This window comes from Sarcophilus harrisii, chromosome 2 (assembly GCF_902635505.1).
Source record: "Sarcophilus harrisii chromosome 2, mSarHar1.11, whole genome shotgun sequence".
Lineage (NCBI taxonomy): Eukaryota > Metazoa > Chordata > Mammalia > Dasyuromorphia > Dasyuridae > Sarcophilus > Sarcophilus harrisii.
This window is the reverse complement of record NC_045427.1, coordinates 317,391,873-317,411,022: the sequence shown is the minus strand read 5'-3', so window position 1 is coordinate 317,411,022 and position 19,150 is coordinate 317,391,873. Positions and strand designations below refer to the sequence as shown.

Here is a 19,150-nt window from a genome sequence, read left to right as displayed (position 1 = left end):
GTTGAAAACTATCTTTGTATGTATTTTTAAAAAAGCTATTATTTAAAAAGGGAAAAAAAGCATTGACTATAAAAAATTTTCCAGCTTTGTACTTCTCTTTTAATTTTATTTGTGTTAGTTTTGTTTGTGCAAAATCCTTTTAAATTTAATTTAATCAAAGTTGTCCATTTTGCATTTCATAATGGTTTCTAGTTCTTTTTTGGTCATAAATTCCTTCCTTCTCCAAGTATTTGATAGGTAAACTATTCCTTACTCTCCTAATTTGCTTATGGTATCACCCTTTATACCCAAGTCATATATTCATTTTTCATCTTAATTTGATATGGGGCATGAGATGTAGGTTTATGCTGAGTTTCTGACATTATTTTTCAGTTTTCCCAATTTTATGAATTTTTGTGAAATATTGAATTGTTATTTCAGAAGTTGAAATTTTGGGGTTTATCAAATACTAAATTACCATAGTATTTGATTATTGTGTTATGTGTATCTAATGTATTCCCCTGATCCACTCTGTTTCTTAGTGAGTACCAATTGATTTTGATGATTGCTGCTTTATAATATAATTTTAGGTCTGATATTGCTAGGTCACCATCCTTTGTATTTTTTTTCACTAATTCTCTTGATACTCTTGCCTTTTTGTTCTTCTAGATAAATTTTGTTATTATTTTTCTAGCTCTATAAAATAATTTTTGGCAGTTTGATTGGTATAGCACTGAACAAATAGACCAATTCAGGGAGAATTGTCATTTTAATTGTATTAGCTTGGTTTACTCATAAGCAATTGATATTTTACCAGTTGTTTATATCTGACTTTATTTGTGTGAGAAGTGTTTTGTAATTGTGTTCATATAGTTTCTGAGTTTATCTTGGCAGATGGACATGCAAATATTTTATTTTGTTTAATGAAGTCCTTTTCTAATGACCAATGTGTCCATATACTACTGGAGGAAATGAATCCTATCAGTATTAGCTTAGGTGAGGACAAAATGAAATTATAGTTAAATGGAAGCCTGTTTTTCCTTGGAGAGTAAATAAAATGGTCTGTAGAATTAATTTTTAATATATGTCCAAAGACATTAGAAAGATCAACTCATGATGTAATTAGTCCAAGATCATATTTTGGAAAAGATGGGCTCATATGAGAAATAGAAGAAGTCAATTGCTGTTAGTCTGTTCAGAAATCATGCATCATCATTTGAGAGATGAAAAATGGTACAGTGAAAAGAGTGCAGTTCCTGAAGTCAGGAGATCCTGAGTTCAAATGTGACCTCAAACTTTTAACACTTACTAAGGTATGTGGCCATGGGCAAGTCACTTGACCCCAATTGCCTTACAAAAAAAAGAGAGAAAAAAATGACTAATTACTGCTATAAGAGTACTTCTGAACCAGATTTCAGTATACCCACAACTTCTGGGGAACTGGCTTCAACAAGAATTCATCTTTAAGAGGACAGGTAAGAATAAATCCTGATCTCAGTCACCTAAAAGTATGGTTCTTGTCTGGATCCTCTAATTCAGTGATTCTCAAAGTGTGGTCTAGAGAATTCTGGGGGCTTCTGAAACATTTTCAAAGAGTTGATAAGTTCAAAATTAACTCTTATTAAATATCTATAAATGTAATCCACTCTTTGGACAGAGCTTCAATAATTTTTAATAGTATAAAGATACTGAGAACAAAAGTTTAAAAAACTCTACTCTAATTGACTGAGCTGACTGTAGAAATTAGTCCTAAGAGATATTTTTAAGCCTATGGAATTCTGTTGCAAGGGGAATCTCTGCATTTTTTCTAATGACTCTCAGAGATCATTGCTTCTAGTGATTTGTCATCAGAGTGCTATTTGAATTCCTCTCATAACCTACAAGGATCCTTTGTGGAAAAAGCTGGCCATCTCCCTGCTACCATAGCAGAAGCAATCATATCCCAGTGGTGTAAGTCTGCGACTTTTAGCAGTGGTAGGAGTTTTCACCCTGCCACTCTCATTTATTCTTTTGCCTTTGTCTCTGATTTCATTGGGTTGGGGTCAGGGTCTTATTTTCTTCTTCAGGTCAGTGGATTCCTACTTACCAATTGTTGCCATCCATCTCCAACAGGAGAGTTGGTGTGGTCACTAATTCTACGTGTTGAATATATTCAACACATAGAACCTTGGCTTTCAGAGTACGTTCCTTAAAAGCAAGATCCCTTGACCAGTTTACTTTCTTTCTTATTATGCTAGTAGTCTAACTTCTTTAGGATGGTCAATAGCAACTGGGAAATGCTGAACCTGGTGCTCTTAATATCTTTTCTTTCAGCTTCTTCCAGCACTCATTGTACTTCCTGTTCTATTGAGAGGACTCCCTGAACATCACTATAAGGGCATTAGAAACTAGGTACCATCAGGAGGCATCTGGCCATCCAATCACCCTACCCTGTGTTTGCAGTGCTATTTCCCCAACACAGCCAAAACGTGAGCCAGCTCGTCCCAGTGACCAACCATACCAGATTTTAGGGATGGACCTGAAGCTGAGACCATTTTAAGTTCAGATTTGATGTTGGGAAGAATCGAGACATTCATAAGTAGGTAAAATAGAGGTCTATTTAGTTATAATATAAATAAGATATTATGAAAGTTATACATTTAGCACAGCCTCCCTGACCTATTCATGGAAATACAGTTGGTCAATAAGACAAGAAACAGTGGTTCACATACTTTTGGAAACCACCAAGTCTGTATTTCTTTTTTGTGCTCAAGTTGTTATTGCTGTTGTTTTGGCATATGGCTATATAGCAGACTCTTTTCATTGTGATTTCACCTTATTCATTTATCATTTTGTTGATTTGATTATCTGATCTCTCTTTTTTATTAGGTGAATAAAATTTATCATTTTTTTGTTAATTTCCTCTATCAAAAGGATATAGTATTCAGTTTTCTTTATACTTTATATAGTCTTTTTGGTTTTCAATTTATCTATTTTTCTGATTTTCAAGATATTTTATTTTGTGCTTCTTTTGGGTTTATTTATTGGGTTTCTAATTTTTAAATGCATTATTCACTTCATTAATCCTCTCCTTTTTTATTTTTCTAACCTAAGTTGCCAGGTTTTTCTCCTTGAAGACAAACATTTACCCAGAGGTCAGAAGAAGTAATACATTACCAGGGTTTTTCTGAAGAACTTTGGAAATTAATTATGAAACACAGGAAACAGTGGCATGGGACTAGTCAATATGACATGCCAGAAAACAAAGAAGGAGTTGTGCTATATGAGCAAACCAAAATTGCAGTAGCTCAAAAGAAAGGGAAATGTATAAATTTAAAGACATCCTCACTCTACATATTCATATGGACAATTAGTGTGGTAGACCCTTCCTAACTTGTATTGGTCTGATTAGCCACAGTCTGACACACTTTGACCCCAACATAATGATATCATATCAGTTCTCTTTGAGCACAAATCATGTTACAATAGCCATGCCATTTCACCTTTTTTTTTTTTTTTTTTTTTACTGTCTTGCACATAATTATTAGTATTACTGTCCTTTGAGCTATTTGTCGTTTAGGATTTATTGTTAAAAATTGATTTGGGTCATTGTCTTTTGTTTCTGTTTTCCAACTGAGGCAGGACAATTAGGGAAACTGTGGCACAACACTCTAAGAAGCTATGGCATGTTCAACAACCACACTTTGGGACAGACTGAGCAGACAGATTAAATGAGGTTGAGGGTAAGCCATAGACCTCAAACCATTGGTGAGTTAGAGGGATGTCTACTTTAAGCAAGTGAAGACTTCCCCTGATAGAATGACAAGATACAAACAATTTGTTCCAGTAGCCAGGAAGGTGGCTAAAGCAGGTGCTGTGGAGTGCTTAGAGCTTGGTCAGACATCAAAGATGCCAAGGTCATTCACTGTATCCTGGGCCATCACCAGTCATCTTGATTTTTGTCTTACCACTGGGCTTGATTCAGGAAGAAAGAATTAGGCTGATGACTTTCTGTAATTCTGCCTCACTTAAATCCAATTCACGAACGAGTCAAGATAAAATTCATTGATGACATTGATCATCTTTGAAAATAATGGATAGACAACAATTTATAAATGGTCAAAAGACATGAACAGACAGTTTTAGAGTAAGAAATCAAAATTATTTTATAGCTACATGAAAAAAATGTTTTAAGTCACGATTGATTAGAGGAATGCAAATTAAAACAACTCTGAGATACTATCTCACACTTACCAGATTGGCTAATGTGACAGAAAAGGAAAACAACAAATATTGGAAAAATTGAAACACTAATACACTCTTGGTGTTGTGAACTGATTTAACCATTCTGGATAGCAATTTGTAACTATAGTCAAAGAGGTATAAAATAGTGCATACCCTTTGATCCAACAGTCTGTATCCCAAAGAGATCCAAAAAAAGGAAAAGGTCCTTTTTGTACCAAAAAATATTTGTAGCAGCTCTTTTTGTTATGGCAGAATTGGATACTGAAGGGATGATCCCTCAAGTAGGAAATAGCTGAATAAGTTGTGGTATACAATTGTGATAAAAATCTATTGTACCAAAAACAATGACTAGCAGGATGCTTTCAGAAAAATCTGGGAAGACTTATATGAACTAATGCAAAATAAAGTGAACAGAACCAGGAGTACATTGTACACAGTAACAGCAAAATAGTACGATGATACCAACTATGAATGATTCAGCTAATCTCAGAAATATAATGATCCAAGACAATTGGGAAGGACTTAATAATGAAAAATGCTGTCTACCCCCAAAGAAAGAACTGATATTCTGGTCTATGTTTTCTTTTGCAGCATAGCTAATATGGAAATATTAGATTGCACATATATAATCTATGCTAACATTCTTTCCTTCTTAAGAAGGAGAGAGAGGAGGAAGTGGGGAAATTTGAAACTTAAAAATGATGAGAAAAGGAGAAAAAAACCTGAATGTTAAAATTTGCTTTTTCATGTAATTGAGAAAAATGAAATAAAACATTAAAAAATTAAATTTAGTGTTGCATTAATTTAGAATGTGAAGAATAAAAATATATAGGCTAAATGAATGATTATGTGCTTAAGTAAGGACTCTTGGAGGTGTTGAGTTTTTTTTTTTTTTTTTTTTTTTTACTAATTTTGATTTTATACATGTATTTACAAAGTAAACTGGAGAACAGAGGGATTACGTGGACTGATTGAAACAAATTTTACTTTAACATGAAGAATACGTGGACTATTTGTCATCTAGGGGAAGGTGTGGGGGAAGAAGGGGGAAACTGGAACACAAGGTTTTGTGACATCACAAGACCATTTCCTAAACTTTACAGACACAGTCCAGTGTATAAAATATCTGGGGGTATATAGTATTTGATGAGTTGATTTTATCTATCACTGATCAACTGAAACATACTTTTTAAAAGATGCTTCAACCTATTATTATCATCATCATTACCATGGCAAACAACATTTCTTAAAACTTTTTTTCATTTTTTTACAATTGTGAATTTTGATTCTTTCAGGGTTTAATATAAGAAATACATATAGACACATTCACTAATAACAACCAAAAGCAAAATACAACCCAGACACTTATATTTTCAAAGTTGTTTGCATGCCATAAAAATATATTTTAAATAATAGCTTTTTATTTTCAAAATACATGCAAAAATGTTTTTCAACATTCACCCTTGCAAAATCTTGTGGTCCAAATTTTTCTCCCTTCCCTCTCATAGACAGCAAGTAATCCAATATATGCTAAACATATGCAATTCTTCTATATATATTTCCATTTATCGTGCTGCCCAAGAAAAATCAGATCAAAAGGGGGAAAATGAGAAAGAAAAAAAAAGCAAGCGCACAACAACAAAAAATGCTGAAAATACTATGTTGTGATCCATATTCAATTCCCATAGTCCTCTTTCTGGATGCAGATGGCTCTCTTCATCACAAGTCTATTGGAATAGGCTTGAATCATTTCATTATTGAAAAGAGCCACTTGTATCAAAGTTGATTATCATAAAATTTTGTTATTGCTGTGTACAATGTTCTCTAAATTCTATTCATTTCACTTAATATCAGTTCATGTAAGTCTCTCCAGACCTCTCTGAAATGATTCCATTGCATTCATATACCATAATTTATTGAGCCATTCCCCAACTGACGGGCATCCACTCAGTTTTCAAGTCACAATAAAAAAGACTGCCATAAACATTTTTGCACATGTGAGTACTTTTCCCTTCTTTATGATTTCTTTGGGATATAAGCCCAGTAGAGACACTCTTGAATCAAAGGGTTTGCACAGTTTGATAGCCCTTTGAGCATAGTTCCAAATTGCTCTCCAGAATGAATGAATTCACATTTCCACCATTCCACCAACAATGTATTCCTGTCCTAGTTCTCCCACATTCCCCCCAACATTCATCATTATCTTTTTCTGTCATTTTAGCCAATCTAAGAGGTGTGAGGTGGTACCTCAGAATTGTCTTAATTTGAATTTCTCTAATCAATAGTGATTTAGAGCAGAATTTTTTTTTTTAAATTACTGTCATTTTAGCCAATCTAAGAGATGTGAGGTGGTACCTCAGAATTGTCTGAATTTCTCTAGTCAATAGTGATTTAGAGCAGAAATTTTTTTTAAACCAATTATAATAGTACAGCATCAAGAGTAGATTTGGAGGCAGAAGCCTAGGTTTGTTTCAATCTTGGTTCTGCTCTTTGCTTTCTGTGAACTTGGGCAAGTCAAACTTCAATTTCTTTTCGTGAAAAAGGAATCGTCTCTAAAGTCTCTTCCGTCTTTAAATCTCATGCATTAAAAAGGTATTTGCTTGCTAGAGCAATACAGTTAATTGCAGAGTTTCTTAAAAAACAAAAACAAAAACAAACATTTGGTTTTTCAAGATTATATGAGGATCAGTTCTGATGGATGTGGCTCTTTTCAACAATGAGATGATTCAGGCCAGTTCCAACGATCTTGTGATGAAGAGAACCATCCATACTCAGAGAGAGAACGGTGGGAACTGAGTGTGGATCTCAATATAGCATCTTTACTCTTTTTGTTGTTGTTTGTTTGCATTTTGTTTTTTCTCATTTTTTTCTTTTTAATCTGATTTTTCTTGCGCAGCATGATAATTGTGTGTGTGTGCATATTGGATTTAACATATATGTATATATATATATATATATATATATATATATATATATATATATATATATTTTTTTTTTTTACCACATTTAACATATATTGGATTACTTGCCATTTAGAGGAGAGGGTGGAGGGAAGGGGGAGAAATTGGAACACAAGGTTTTGCAAGGATCAATATTGAAAAATTATCCACGCGTATGTTGTGAAAATAAAAAGCTTTAATTAAAAAAAAAAGTTGGTTTTGTTTTATTCTTTGAACCTGTATCAATCAGTGAGTCGAGAAGCATTAGAAGGAAGCGTGCTAAGTTGTATCTAGAACCAGCCAATCGGTCGACTCGACTCATCCTCCAATCAGGCTTCAACAAACTGCAGAAGGTCCTTACCTTTCCACGCCGCTCCTAAAGGTCGCAGCTATGCGCCTGCGTGAGCACGCACGTGACCTGAAGGCCTGTGGTTCCTAACCCGGTCCTAAACTCAGAGCGCCGAGGATGTCTGGAGGGGGCCATTGGGAGGGGCGGAAAAGTCCCTCAGGCTGTGAGAGTCACGCATGCGCCTGCCTCGAGGGCGGACCCGGAAGCAATACCTGAAGTTCCCGGGCTTGGCCCCGGTGTGGCCCGAGTGATTTCGCTGGGGCCCTTCTCCCCGAGGCTTCCGCGGGAAGGGTTCCTTCATCTGTTTGAGGGGTTAAGGCCGAGGTCAGCCGGGGGAGCGGTGGGGCCGGGGAGCCTCGAGCTGGGAAGCCCGAAAAGGGCCGCCCTCAGGGCGTGGGCCTGCGGGGCTTTCATTGCGAGGCAGGCCTGGGGGAAACTGGTGCTAGGAAAGGTGGTAGGAGGGGGAGGGGCGTTAGAAGACGGGGGAGGGGAGGAGAAATCTGGCGGGACTGGAAGGCGCTGTCGGGTTACTTGCTTGTCCGTCTCTTGCGAAGGGTCTTGCTTTGGCGTCAAAGTGCCTTCGAGGAGTATCACCCCCGCCTTTGCCAGGCGCCAGGCACTGTGCTAAACACGGGGGTTAAAAAAGGAGACCGACGAGCTCTGCCCTCAGGAGCTTAGAGCCTGAGCGGGGAGACAGCGTGCAAACCTATGCAGGGCAAGCCATGGATGGCATAAATAGGAATTAATTAACAGAGATTGGAATAAGCTTCCTTTTAAAAGTGGAATGAACAATATATACTGTGATGTAGTTTTGCTTTGTTACCTAGAAGAAATACCAAAGATTAATAATGATGATAATGATGTTAATAATAAAGTTAATGTTTATACGGCATCTACCATGTGCCCAGGTACTGTGTTGAGTGCTTTGCAAATGTATCTCATTTGATCCTTACCAAGTCCCTGAGAGGTAAGTGCTATTATTATCCCCGTTTTACTGATGAGACAGACAGGTCTCAATGAACTTCTCAGGTTCACTCAGCTAAAAAGTATCTGGACATAGCTTTGTGAATTCAAGTCCTAAATTCCTCCCCCGCTTTGTGGTACCTAATTGGCTCTAGGTACATAATATATTGGGGGGGGGTAGTTAATTTAATTTTTGCTGGCTCAACTGGGATGGAGAAGAATCAGACATGACTAAACTAAATAATAAAGAGTTACATATTTTAATACAAAACTCTCCAGTAGATGGAGCATTTTTGTTTTTGAGTTCAAGTCTTTTGGGATTCCAGGCCCTGGATTTTATCCACTCTGACACCTAGCTGCTGACCAAAGTGGAAATCCATTTTGCAGGCAGCTGTGGATTACAGGACTGTGCCCCTCCTACCACCCAGCCTAGTTGAAAGATTGGGTCTCAGTCTCTGTCTCTGTCTCTCTCTCTCTCTCTTTCTCTCTCTGTGTCTCTGTCTCTCTCTTTGACTCGGTCTCTCTCTGTGTCTCTGTCTCTTTATCTGTGTCTCTGCTCTCTCTCTGTCTCTTTGTCTCTCTGTTTCTCTCTCTCTCTCTGTGTCTCTGTTTCTCTCTCTCGGTCTCTCTGTCTCTCTTTGACTCTTGGTCTTTCTCTGTGTCTCTGTCTCTTTCTCTCTCTGTCTGCTCTCTCTCTGTCTCTTGGTTTCTGTCTCTCTCTTTGACTCTTGGTCTCTCTCTGTGTCTCTGTCGCTTTGTCTCTCTCTCTCTCACACACACGCACACTTGATCTTAGAGCTTTAATGATTTAGACTGCAGCCCTACCTTTGATACATACAGGCTAAATGATCTTGGGCAATCATTTGGAACCTCTTAAGGCTCTGGTCAGTTCTTTAGGATAAGTTACTCCAGAGTTGATTTGCGTGCAGAGTAATTTTTCTTAATTTATACACTAATGAAATCATAAGTTATGATTATATATGTGTATATATATGTATATACACACATGTATAGCTTGAATGTGTGTTTTTATAAATGAGTGTATATGTGTGTGTGTACAGATGTTGTACATAATAAATTGAGCAGTCAGTGTTAAATACCTGCTATGTGCCAGACACTGTACTAAGTACTGGGGATACAAAAAAGAGGCAAATGACAGTTCTTGCCCTTAAGGAACTTATAGCCTAGTGGGAGGGAGACAACACACAAATGCACACACATAGACACCCTAAGCTATATGTGGAATAAATAGGAAATCATTAAGAAATGGAAGGACTAGAATCAGGAAGGACTGGGAAAGGTTTCCTGTAAAAGATGGGATAAGCATATATATACACATGCATACACACACATATATAAAATTGATTTATCTATATATACAGACTATATGTATTTACTCAAATCAGTAAATGTTAGTATAAGAGTATTTTTGTTTCTTGTAGAATCAGTGATTTTATTGTCATGTTAAGTAAAGTAGGATAAATTACCCAAGGCACGGATTCTCAAGGCAATACTCTGTTCCCTAGGCAGTAGATACTTTAAACTTGTTTTATAAAAAACAACAAATCTTTGTGGTTTCAAAGAACTGTTGTAATGATGTAAACAACTACTAAACACTGAAGAGGACAGTCTAGGGTCTGAGCCTTGGTAAGTTTTTAGTTCAGTGCCCTCAGCCATGATCCTAGGCTGTGGAGATACAGCACTATAGCAGACACGATAGTCATAGCTACCCAGAAAAGAAACTTTGCTGTTACCAAAGCCCTTTGACATTGTCAAATGATTCAGCTGATATATTTTTTAATCAGTGGAAATGACAGAAGAGATATTTCCATCTGCTTTGCTGCTATAATCTAAGGATATAAGGACCTTTCCATATTTCTTGGAGCTAGGGACTTTTATCTTTTCTATTTGTATACTCAGAATTTTGCATAGTGTTTTGCACATAGTGTCAAATATATATAGTTTTCATTCTTTCCTTCTTCAGACCATCAGCCCTGCCCTGACTTCACTTTCCTTCCCTTCCTAATCTTTATCAATTAGTTAAACAGTTTAACTTCATACTGAATTATTCTTTCAGATTGCTTGTACCCTTGTCCAACATCTCTTATGTCTTGTCAAACCCCAAGCCTGGATTATCCCTACTTTCAGACTCCTTTACTCCTACAAATTACTACTAAACTATGGAAGAAGCACACAAGCTTTATAAGCATGTAGCCTCATGTTTATAATGAGCATGATCTAATAGGGTCCATTATAAATTTAAGTTACCTAGTCTCAACTGGGCCCTCCCTATTGCAAGCTCATTCTTTTATTTACTCTTCTGTAATTCATTTATTTACATTCCTTTTAATTATTGCTCCAGATTTCTTAGGATCATAGATTTAGATCATGAAAATACCTCAGATCATCTAGTTCATCCCCCTATTTACAGGTTAGGAAACTGAGGCCTGGGGAGATTGTTACTCACCTGAGGTCATCGAAGTTGTGTCCAAGCTGGACTTCAAGCTCAAAGTGTATGATTCTTAAAATTTTTTGCAGTGCTTTATTCATTGAAATACAATGTATGCCTCATCTTCTCAAGGGTCTCCCATGATTCCCATGAGGCCATTCTCATGAATTCCCTTCCATATCTCAAAACCCCATGGCATCATTTTCCATTCTCTTCTCTTTTATTTCAGTCTCTGATGAAAAAGTGACACTTCCCCTTGTCAAGACCTCTTGTCCACTTGTACCTTTAATCTTATCCCCTCTCATCTCCTAGAACAGATTGTCCTCCAAATCATTCCCTATTCTGTATTCTATCTCTTTATTTCTGGCTGTTTGTCTCTCTCTGTCCCTTTTTCCTTCGCCCTTCCTTGATCCCCCTAAAAATGTCTATTCCATCAATAATAATGATGGTGCCTGGCATTTATATGATGTTTTAAACTTTGTAAAAACTATATGTCTGCTGTCTCATTGATCTTCATACTAACCTTACAAATGAAGAAACTGAGGCTGAGAGGTTACATGATTTGTCCAGAGTCATACAGCTAATGTCTGAGCTCTACTTGATAATTTTTTTAAACAATATATAACCTAGCTACCTCTTAATCAGTCAATCAGCAAACCCTGATGAATTGCCAATAACTATGCTAAGATGTAAAGAACGGCAAAAACAATCCCTTCTTTTAAGCAATTACATTCTGATGGGAAGACAACATATAAATAATTAGCTACATAAAATATTTTGTCTTTTATCTATAGAGAATAGATTTTATATAAGGCTTTGCTTAAAAACCTTCACTTGACCCTACCATACACTCAAGCTATCTTCCTGTATCCTTTTTTTTTATTTCACAGATTAAAAAACCCAACAAAAACCTGTCTACTCCCACTTTCTTTCCTCTCTCTTTTCTGCTTCTTTACCATCTGTGTTTCTGACTTCATCATTTGATTAAAGCTTCTTTCTCCAAAGTTACTAATGATCTCTTAATTGTCAAATCCAATGACTTTTTCACAAGGCTTATCCTTGACTTGGCTGCAGCGTTTGACAGTATCACTATTTTTTTTCTCCTGGATATTTGCTTCGTTCTCATTCTCTCTCTCTCTCTCTCTCTCTCTCTCTCTCTCTCTCTCTCTCTCTCTCTCTTTCTCTCCTTCCCTCTCTCTCTCTGTATGTGACATTGTTCTTTCTGGTTCCTATGTGCCCATTCTCCTTTTCTGAATCATCTATTGGTTGTGAATGAAACTCAAGGCTCTTTCCTTGACTCTGTTTTTCTCTGTACCTTTGAATTATATTATTTCAGTTATCATTTCTATGCAGATTACTCCTAGTTTTGTGTATCCAGAGCTTGTTTCTTCTCTTGAGCTCTAGATAATTGGACATTTCACACTGCGTGTTCCACTGTCCACTTGAACTCAGTATGTCCAGAGTAACTTAGTCTTTCTTTCTAAAATTATTTTCCCCTTACTTTCCAACTTTTATTGAGGGCACTATCATCCTTCCATTTACCCTATTTCATGACCTTATAGTCATCTTTAACACTTGATACTTTTGGACCACCTGCCTCCATCAAATCAGTTATTAAGTATTGTGTATTTTATCTGCACAACATCTCTTTCAACTCATCTGACCATTATCTTTCACCTGGACTATTGTAATAACCTCCTATTTGGTGTCTTTACCTCTAGCTTTTTGACCTGGATGAGTATAATACTAAATCTTAAAGCTGCCAAAGTTATATCTAAAGCAGAGGTCTGACCATTTCACTTTTCTGTCAGACACTCCAGAGTCCCTTTTGCCGCTAGGATAAAGTACAAAAACACTTCTGTTTGTTGTTTAACAGTTTGAACTTCAGACATATTTATTCCTCTTCACACACTCTGTAATCCATTCAAATTAGCCTAGTTTCTGGTCTCCAATTAGGACATTCTATCTCCCCTTGCTGAACTTTTGTATAGGTTATCTGCTTGAAATGCTTTTTCCCTTCATTTCTGCTCCAGAGAATCCTTAGCTTCTGTGCAGCTCAAGTGCAATTTACAACATGACGTCTTTAATGATTTATCCTCACCTACATATTGATGCTTCTATTTATTTATTATGAATATATGGTTCCGATAGATTATAAACTTTCCTTGAGTCAGACGCTGGTTTTTGTTTTTGTATTCCCAGGACCTAGTACATAGTCTTGTATATAGATACTTGTTAGTTGATCGAACTATTAAAATATTCTCTTTACCCTTGAGGCTTCTTATATTTCTTAATAATTTCAAAAACTTGTTCTTTTAGAAATAGTTTATTTTGTTGTTCAGAGACAGGGAGAAGTAGTAACTTAAAAAAAACTTAAGAGTATAGGAATATATGTTTTCCATATTACTTTCAGGAAATTCTCTTATAATTATTGATAATGGATTTTCTCCCCTTTTTTTCCCCCTCAAAGTATCCAAAATGAATGACCTGTTTATCGCTTTAGACAAACTTTTGCTAGAACTGGGTAAGTTACAAAGTAAAAGTAAAAAATAATGGTGGCCTTTTAAAAAATTCTTTAATATATTTTACCAATGAAATGAATGGAAAAAAATTGTCTGTTTTAGTTTTCCAGTCTGAGCAAGATTCAAATGCTAAGGCAGAGGCAAAGCAACAGATTGTTTGTAAGTAGTTTTACATGATATATACTTTTTATATATGTTAATGCTTAAGTTCTTGTTGTATATCATTATGATGTTCAATGCTATACTGAAGGAGATAAAACATGACTGCATTTCAGATGAAGCCATTCTTTGTTGAGAGAATGCTTTTTTCATTTTCCTCTTTTTCTCTAGATCTGTGGTTCACTGATATGGGGCCTTTTAGTGTAGAAACTCCCTCTACCAATGCAAATTGCCGCCTTAGTCTTCTAGAATTGATTGGGGTCACTGAGAATCTTATAACTTCTGTGTTTGCATCGAAGACAACACATACACTTCAAGGCTGGTTTTCTCTCTACTACACTCGGATGCTTCTTTTCAGTCATCAGATTTTGTTTTAAAGGACTGTCAGAATTGAAAAATACCACATTTCCAATAAAACAGTCCTGAATATAATTTTATAAATGGGATGACCAGGCAGTAATATAATGGAGTGAGTATTATAGGTGGACTTAGAAGACTGAGTTGTAGTCTTTGCTTTGTCATTTTTTTCTAGCTATATAACATTGGATAAGTTAATTGATTTTCTCTTCATCTATAAAATGTAAATAATTTTGTTTATCCTATCTATCTCAGGTTGTGGGGATCAGAGGAAAAAAACTCAACATAGTCTTTAAATTATAAAAAATATAGACTATTAGCTATAAACAAATTAAGTAAGATAATTTATATACAATGAATGTACTACATAAATGAAACAAAAATCATAAACAGATGTCTGTGTCATAAATGGCCAAGCTTGGTCTAAGACAAGAGCTGAAAAAATGCACATCCCTCCCCTCTTTTCAGTGGACAGAGGATTATAAGCATGGAATAGTGAATTCACTGATTTTGCCAAATTGCTTTTTTTTTTTTTCTCTACTAAATCTTTATTATAAGTGATGGCTTGCTGGGTAAAGGAAGTAGTAGTGATATATTTAAAAATGAAGATGATGTAAAATTTTAAATGATGATTAAAGACTGAAAAAAAGTCCATTAAGTTCTTTATTCTTTAAGAAGAACATGAATTTTTTTTGCTTTTCCCAGTCTTAAATTGCAGATTATTAATAATTTGGTTTCGGTTTTAATATTTTCATTTATATTACTTTATTTAGAACGAGTAAGAACTTCATGGATGGTAGCTATATGTTTTAATGGTTTGTATGATTTTTTTCTGAATTTAGAAGTGATTAAATAGAAATTGTGCATCACCCTTGAATACCTTAAATTTCAATGTCATTAAATATTTTTGGTTTTCCAGTTTATATAAAAATTATGTTTAATAGTATTTTATTTTTCCAAATACATGCAAAAAAAGTTTTCAACATTCACTTTTGCAGAACCTTGTGTTCCAAATTTTTTACCCTCTCTACCTCCCCACCCCAAGACAGCAAACAATCTGCTATAGGTTAAACATGTGCAATGTTTCTAAACATACTTCCATATTCATTATGCTGCACAAGAAAAATCATATCAAAAGGGAAAAAAAAAAACACAAGAAAAAAAGCAAGCAAACAACAACAAAGAGATGAAAATTCTATGCTTTGATCTGCATTCATTTTCCATTGTCTGAATGCAAATGGCACTTTCCATCACAAGTCTATTGGAATTAGTCTGAATCATCTCATTGTTGAAAAAAGCCAAGTCCATCACAGTTGATCATCATATAATCTTGTTGTTACTGTGTACAGTATTCTTTTGGTTCTGCTCACTTCACTCAACATCAGTTCCTGTAAGTCTTTCCAGGCTTCTCTGAAATCAGCTTGCTCATTGTTTCTTATGAAACAATAATATTTCATTACATCCATACACCATAATTTATTCAACCATTCCCCACCTGATGGATATCCAATCAGTTTCCAGTTCCTTACCACTACAAAAGGACTGCTACATTATAATAAGACTTTTTTTTTTTTTTTTAATATGGGTCAATTAGCACATACGTTTATTTTGATTCTCTTGTAAGAGTAAATAAAATATGTTTATTCTATTTTCAGTATTTTATAAAAATATAAAGGAAAAAAAGAAGAGTATTTTTTCTCTACATGACAAAATAAATGCAATTGATAATGAAATTACTCATTGCCGTAAGCATAACAAATATGTGAAGGAAAACTGTGCCAAGTAAGTACTTTATAGAAATAAAATTTTATATTTGTTATTAATTTCTTTTATTTAAGATTTCTAAATAAGGATAATAGCTAAAAGTTTGTCTCTGGAAGTTTTAGGGGCGTAAGGAAGTGTTCTACCTTGACAAATGTAATAACTGATCAAGTATAAACTTTTAAAGTTATTTACCAATATAAAAATGTACAGCAATATTTCTTTAATTCAGACCCCACTAAATCAAACCCTGTTGTTCCCAAATTTGAGATAATTTGGGTGATAACAAAATTATTTTTGAGTAAAATATTAGAAATAATTTGTCTCTATTCACTTTCAGGATCTTTGTTAATGAAGAGAATGCTATTTAAATGCAGTAGTTTTTCCAAACAAATGTTCAAGAAATTTTAAATTACTTCAACATTTAGTTTCTGCATCCAGTAATTAATTCTTTTAGGTTAAAATATTTCTATCCATTTTGTCCAGTAACCATATTGTCAATACAAGATTTTTAATTTGCTTCATTTTACTGATACCCATTTTTATATCAAAATATCAAAAAATTATTTGCAACTCACTGTAGAATTTTTGTTTTATCCTGTGCTTGAAAATAAAATTATTTCTTAAAAATATTCAATGTTTTATTATGACTATGATGGTCACTATAGGTTAGATGTTCCATAGTAAAAAAAATAATGGGGAATATTTTACAAGGCTTACATAAAGAATATTGGGAAAATGGAAGAAGATCTGCATATTAACATAGGAAAAAGATAGCTAGATTTATGAGAATTTTAGGACACTATGATGTGGCAATGAGATGATACAGTAGGCAATAGACAATGGGTAAATATCTATCTAATACTTAAAATGGAAACTACTGTAAGATAAGATCATTTTGAGATATTCATGTTAGTTTTCCCCCCACTTTCCTTTAAGCCATGTTTAAAAAAAAAAAGATTTTCTGGTGAAGTTTGTAATCATTTCACTCTTTAGTTGTCTGGAACAGATACTAGGTTTAGTTTACTCCTTTTAGTGCAGGAAGGTGCACTTTTTGTAAGCCTTTCTAAGTTTCAGTAGGTTAGAAAAACCTCTTTACTTCCTACTCAATTCTCTAAAGTAGCTGTCTTAAAGGAAATGTTAAGTTAATATCTCAGTTGTGTGGTGACAAAGAAAAACTAGTTTTTGGTTGGTAGAAAGGATCCAAGACATGTTGGAGCTGAAATAGCATAGCAATGTTTTCCTTAGGCCGCCCTCTTCATATTTGCCTCTTTTTATTCACATTTCTAAATTAGTTTGCATATGAAAGGAAATATTTTTTAAAAAAACACTTGTGTATGGATGCATAAACAGGGAATGGGAAATTATCTTCGCTTATTTAAGTCCACAGGTGGTTTTACTCTGTGAAATTGTAAAAGATATTATAAGGACAAGAAAATTGACACCTTTAATTGGGTGCATATATTTTTAAAACTTATCTTTGTTACTATCAACTTTGTACTATCATACACTTTTAATGAACATAAAATTATTCCACAGCTGGATGCCAACATATGATATTCTTCATAAACATGAAGTTTTTTTGGAGGATCAATTTCAGAATGACCAGGAAACCACTGAAAAAGACAAGTACTGTACAATGCCAATTCAAATCAGTAAACTAAAATAATTGTTAATTGTTAATAATAAGAAATAGAAAATTCTAAGAATTCTGGTTGAAATGAAAATATTTTGTGTGCATGGAAATTTTGAAAAGTGTATTAGTACTTCTTTGTGAATTATTTTGCTTCTGTTGTTCAGCAAGTGAATCCTGAAGCTGTAGATCAATGATCTCCAAAGGGTATGCTACAAAAGCTGTGTAAGTGTGAGAGGAAAATGACAGCTGGCATCACTGTTGGGATCTCTGTACCCAAGGTTTCCTTAGGGTTTTTGTACACATGTCCTTGGAGCAAAGCCAAATATACATAAAAAATGGGACATTTAGGTGAAATATGAGCACATGTATATTGTCAGAAGATGAGTACATGAGTCTGTATAAATACAGGCATGCAATTTTCAAATCATGGGCATCTCTTTTCATTCACAGATCTTAATATATTTGAATCAGTCCACAGATCCAGAAAGCAAAGTGGACTCTTTCCATGTCAAGTGAGCCAGGAATGTTTTCCATAGTCATCTTGGGAATCCTTACTGCTCTTTGGAATTCTCTATGTGCCAATGTGCTTCAGTTTTCATGTTTCCAGATACCGTGCAACCTATTATATGCACAAATAGGCCCTTGTTTATGAACCCTTTCCTAGGAACAATCAGTGTAGCAAAAATGCTTTGACTAATGTCTTTAAGTTGAGAAGTGGTAGGGTAGGGATAGGCCCAGGAAGGTACTTTGGCAGAGTCATGATGGGCAAGTTAAGAAAAATCCCTTGAGAAGGTAACTAGATGGAAAATAAAGAGATGTTTGTTTGGAGCCTCCTCCTTAAACAGAGTTTTTGGAGTTCATGGCCCTATTCTCCACTTAGAGGGGCAGAGGACAATGATGAGGTATGAGTACCAAGGCTGGATTAATGTTTCTTTTACTCTGGGTATCTGATTAATTCAGGTTATTAATCAAGTCTTAAGGTCAGGACCCAAATTAAGAGATTCTTCTAACTCTTCTGGACAGAAAAGTACAACTCTTCTGTTCTGGATTATAAATTCTATGTAAACAAAAGCAGTCATTGGCATCTTCCATTATTTTCTGTTTGTAATTAATGAGATATACAAGTCAAAAGCAATTAAAGGTTAATTTTATCATTATATAGGGAAAGTTACCTTAAAATACTATAGCAAATGAAACAACTTTCTAATTAATGAAAACTCTGAATTTAAACATTTGTGCTTTTGGTTAGAATGGGAGGGAAAAACAAAGTCTGAATTTTTGGCAGAGGGCAAATTCATTCTCAGGAATGTACCATGATGTGGTCACAGAAGTCTCATCTTTCCTCAGTGAAAAAAGATGCCAGCTCTTTAGTAAAGCTAGGATACTCTCAACACCATTTTTTTAGCTTTATTTCTCTGTCTGGCTGCTTCATCTGTATCCTTTTTCTTCTTTCTCTTCTGCATAGTAATTGAGAAGCTTTTCTTGAAACAGAAACTGTTACATCTCACACTATCACAGGATAGATTGTCCACTCCCTCCCAGGGCAAAGAGAAACTGTAATTTCCAGGATTCTCAATGAGGGCTCAGACCATATTGTGCTTTTTTTTTTTTCTTTTTCTAGTCCAAAAGCTATTTTTCTTAGAAGATAAAACAGAGTAGTACTGTTTTCTTGTTCATTGTAATCCCATGTATCCAGGGCAGTGGTGCTATTCCTTCTTCAACATTTCTATTTCCCCTAATATAGCTTAAAAAGATTTTTTTTTTTGGTTATCTTTAGTTTTCATTGTCAGCTCAACTTTTTCTAAGCTTTAG

General features: G+C 34.9%; 1 protein-coding gene across 1 annotated transcript in view; it reads left to right on the top strand.

The window, feature by feature from the left end:
- Positions 1-7,603: 7,603 nt before the first annotated feature.
- The window catches only part of C2H14orf39 (chromosome 2 C14orf39 homolog), a 35,738-nt gene continuing 24,191 nt past the window's right edge, over positions 7,604-19,150 (top strand). The window contains exons 1-5 of the mRNA XM_012541006.3: positions 7,604-7,815; positions 13,374-13,427; positions 13,528-13,584; positions 15,597-15,723; positions 17,242-17,331. Coding sequence (XP_012396460.1) covers positions 13,382-13,427; positions 13,528-13,584; positions 15,597-15,723; positions 17,242-17,331 — 320 coding nt within the window. The 5' untranslated portion in view covers positions 7,604-7,815; positions 13,374-13,381. The remainder of the gene's footprint in view (positions 7,816-13,373; positions 13,428-13,527; positions 13,585-15,596; positions 15,724-17,241; positions 17,332-19,150) is intronic.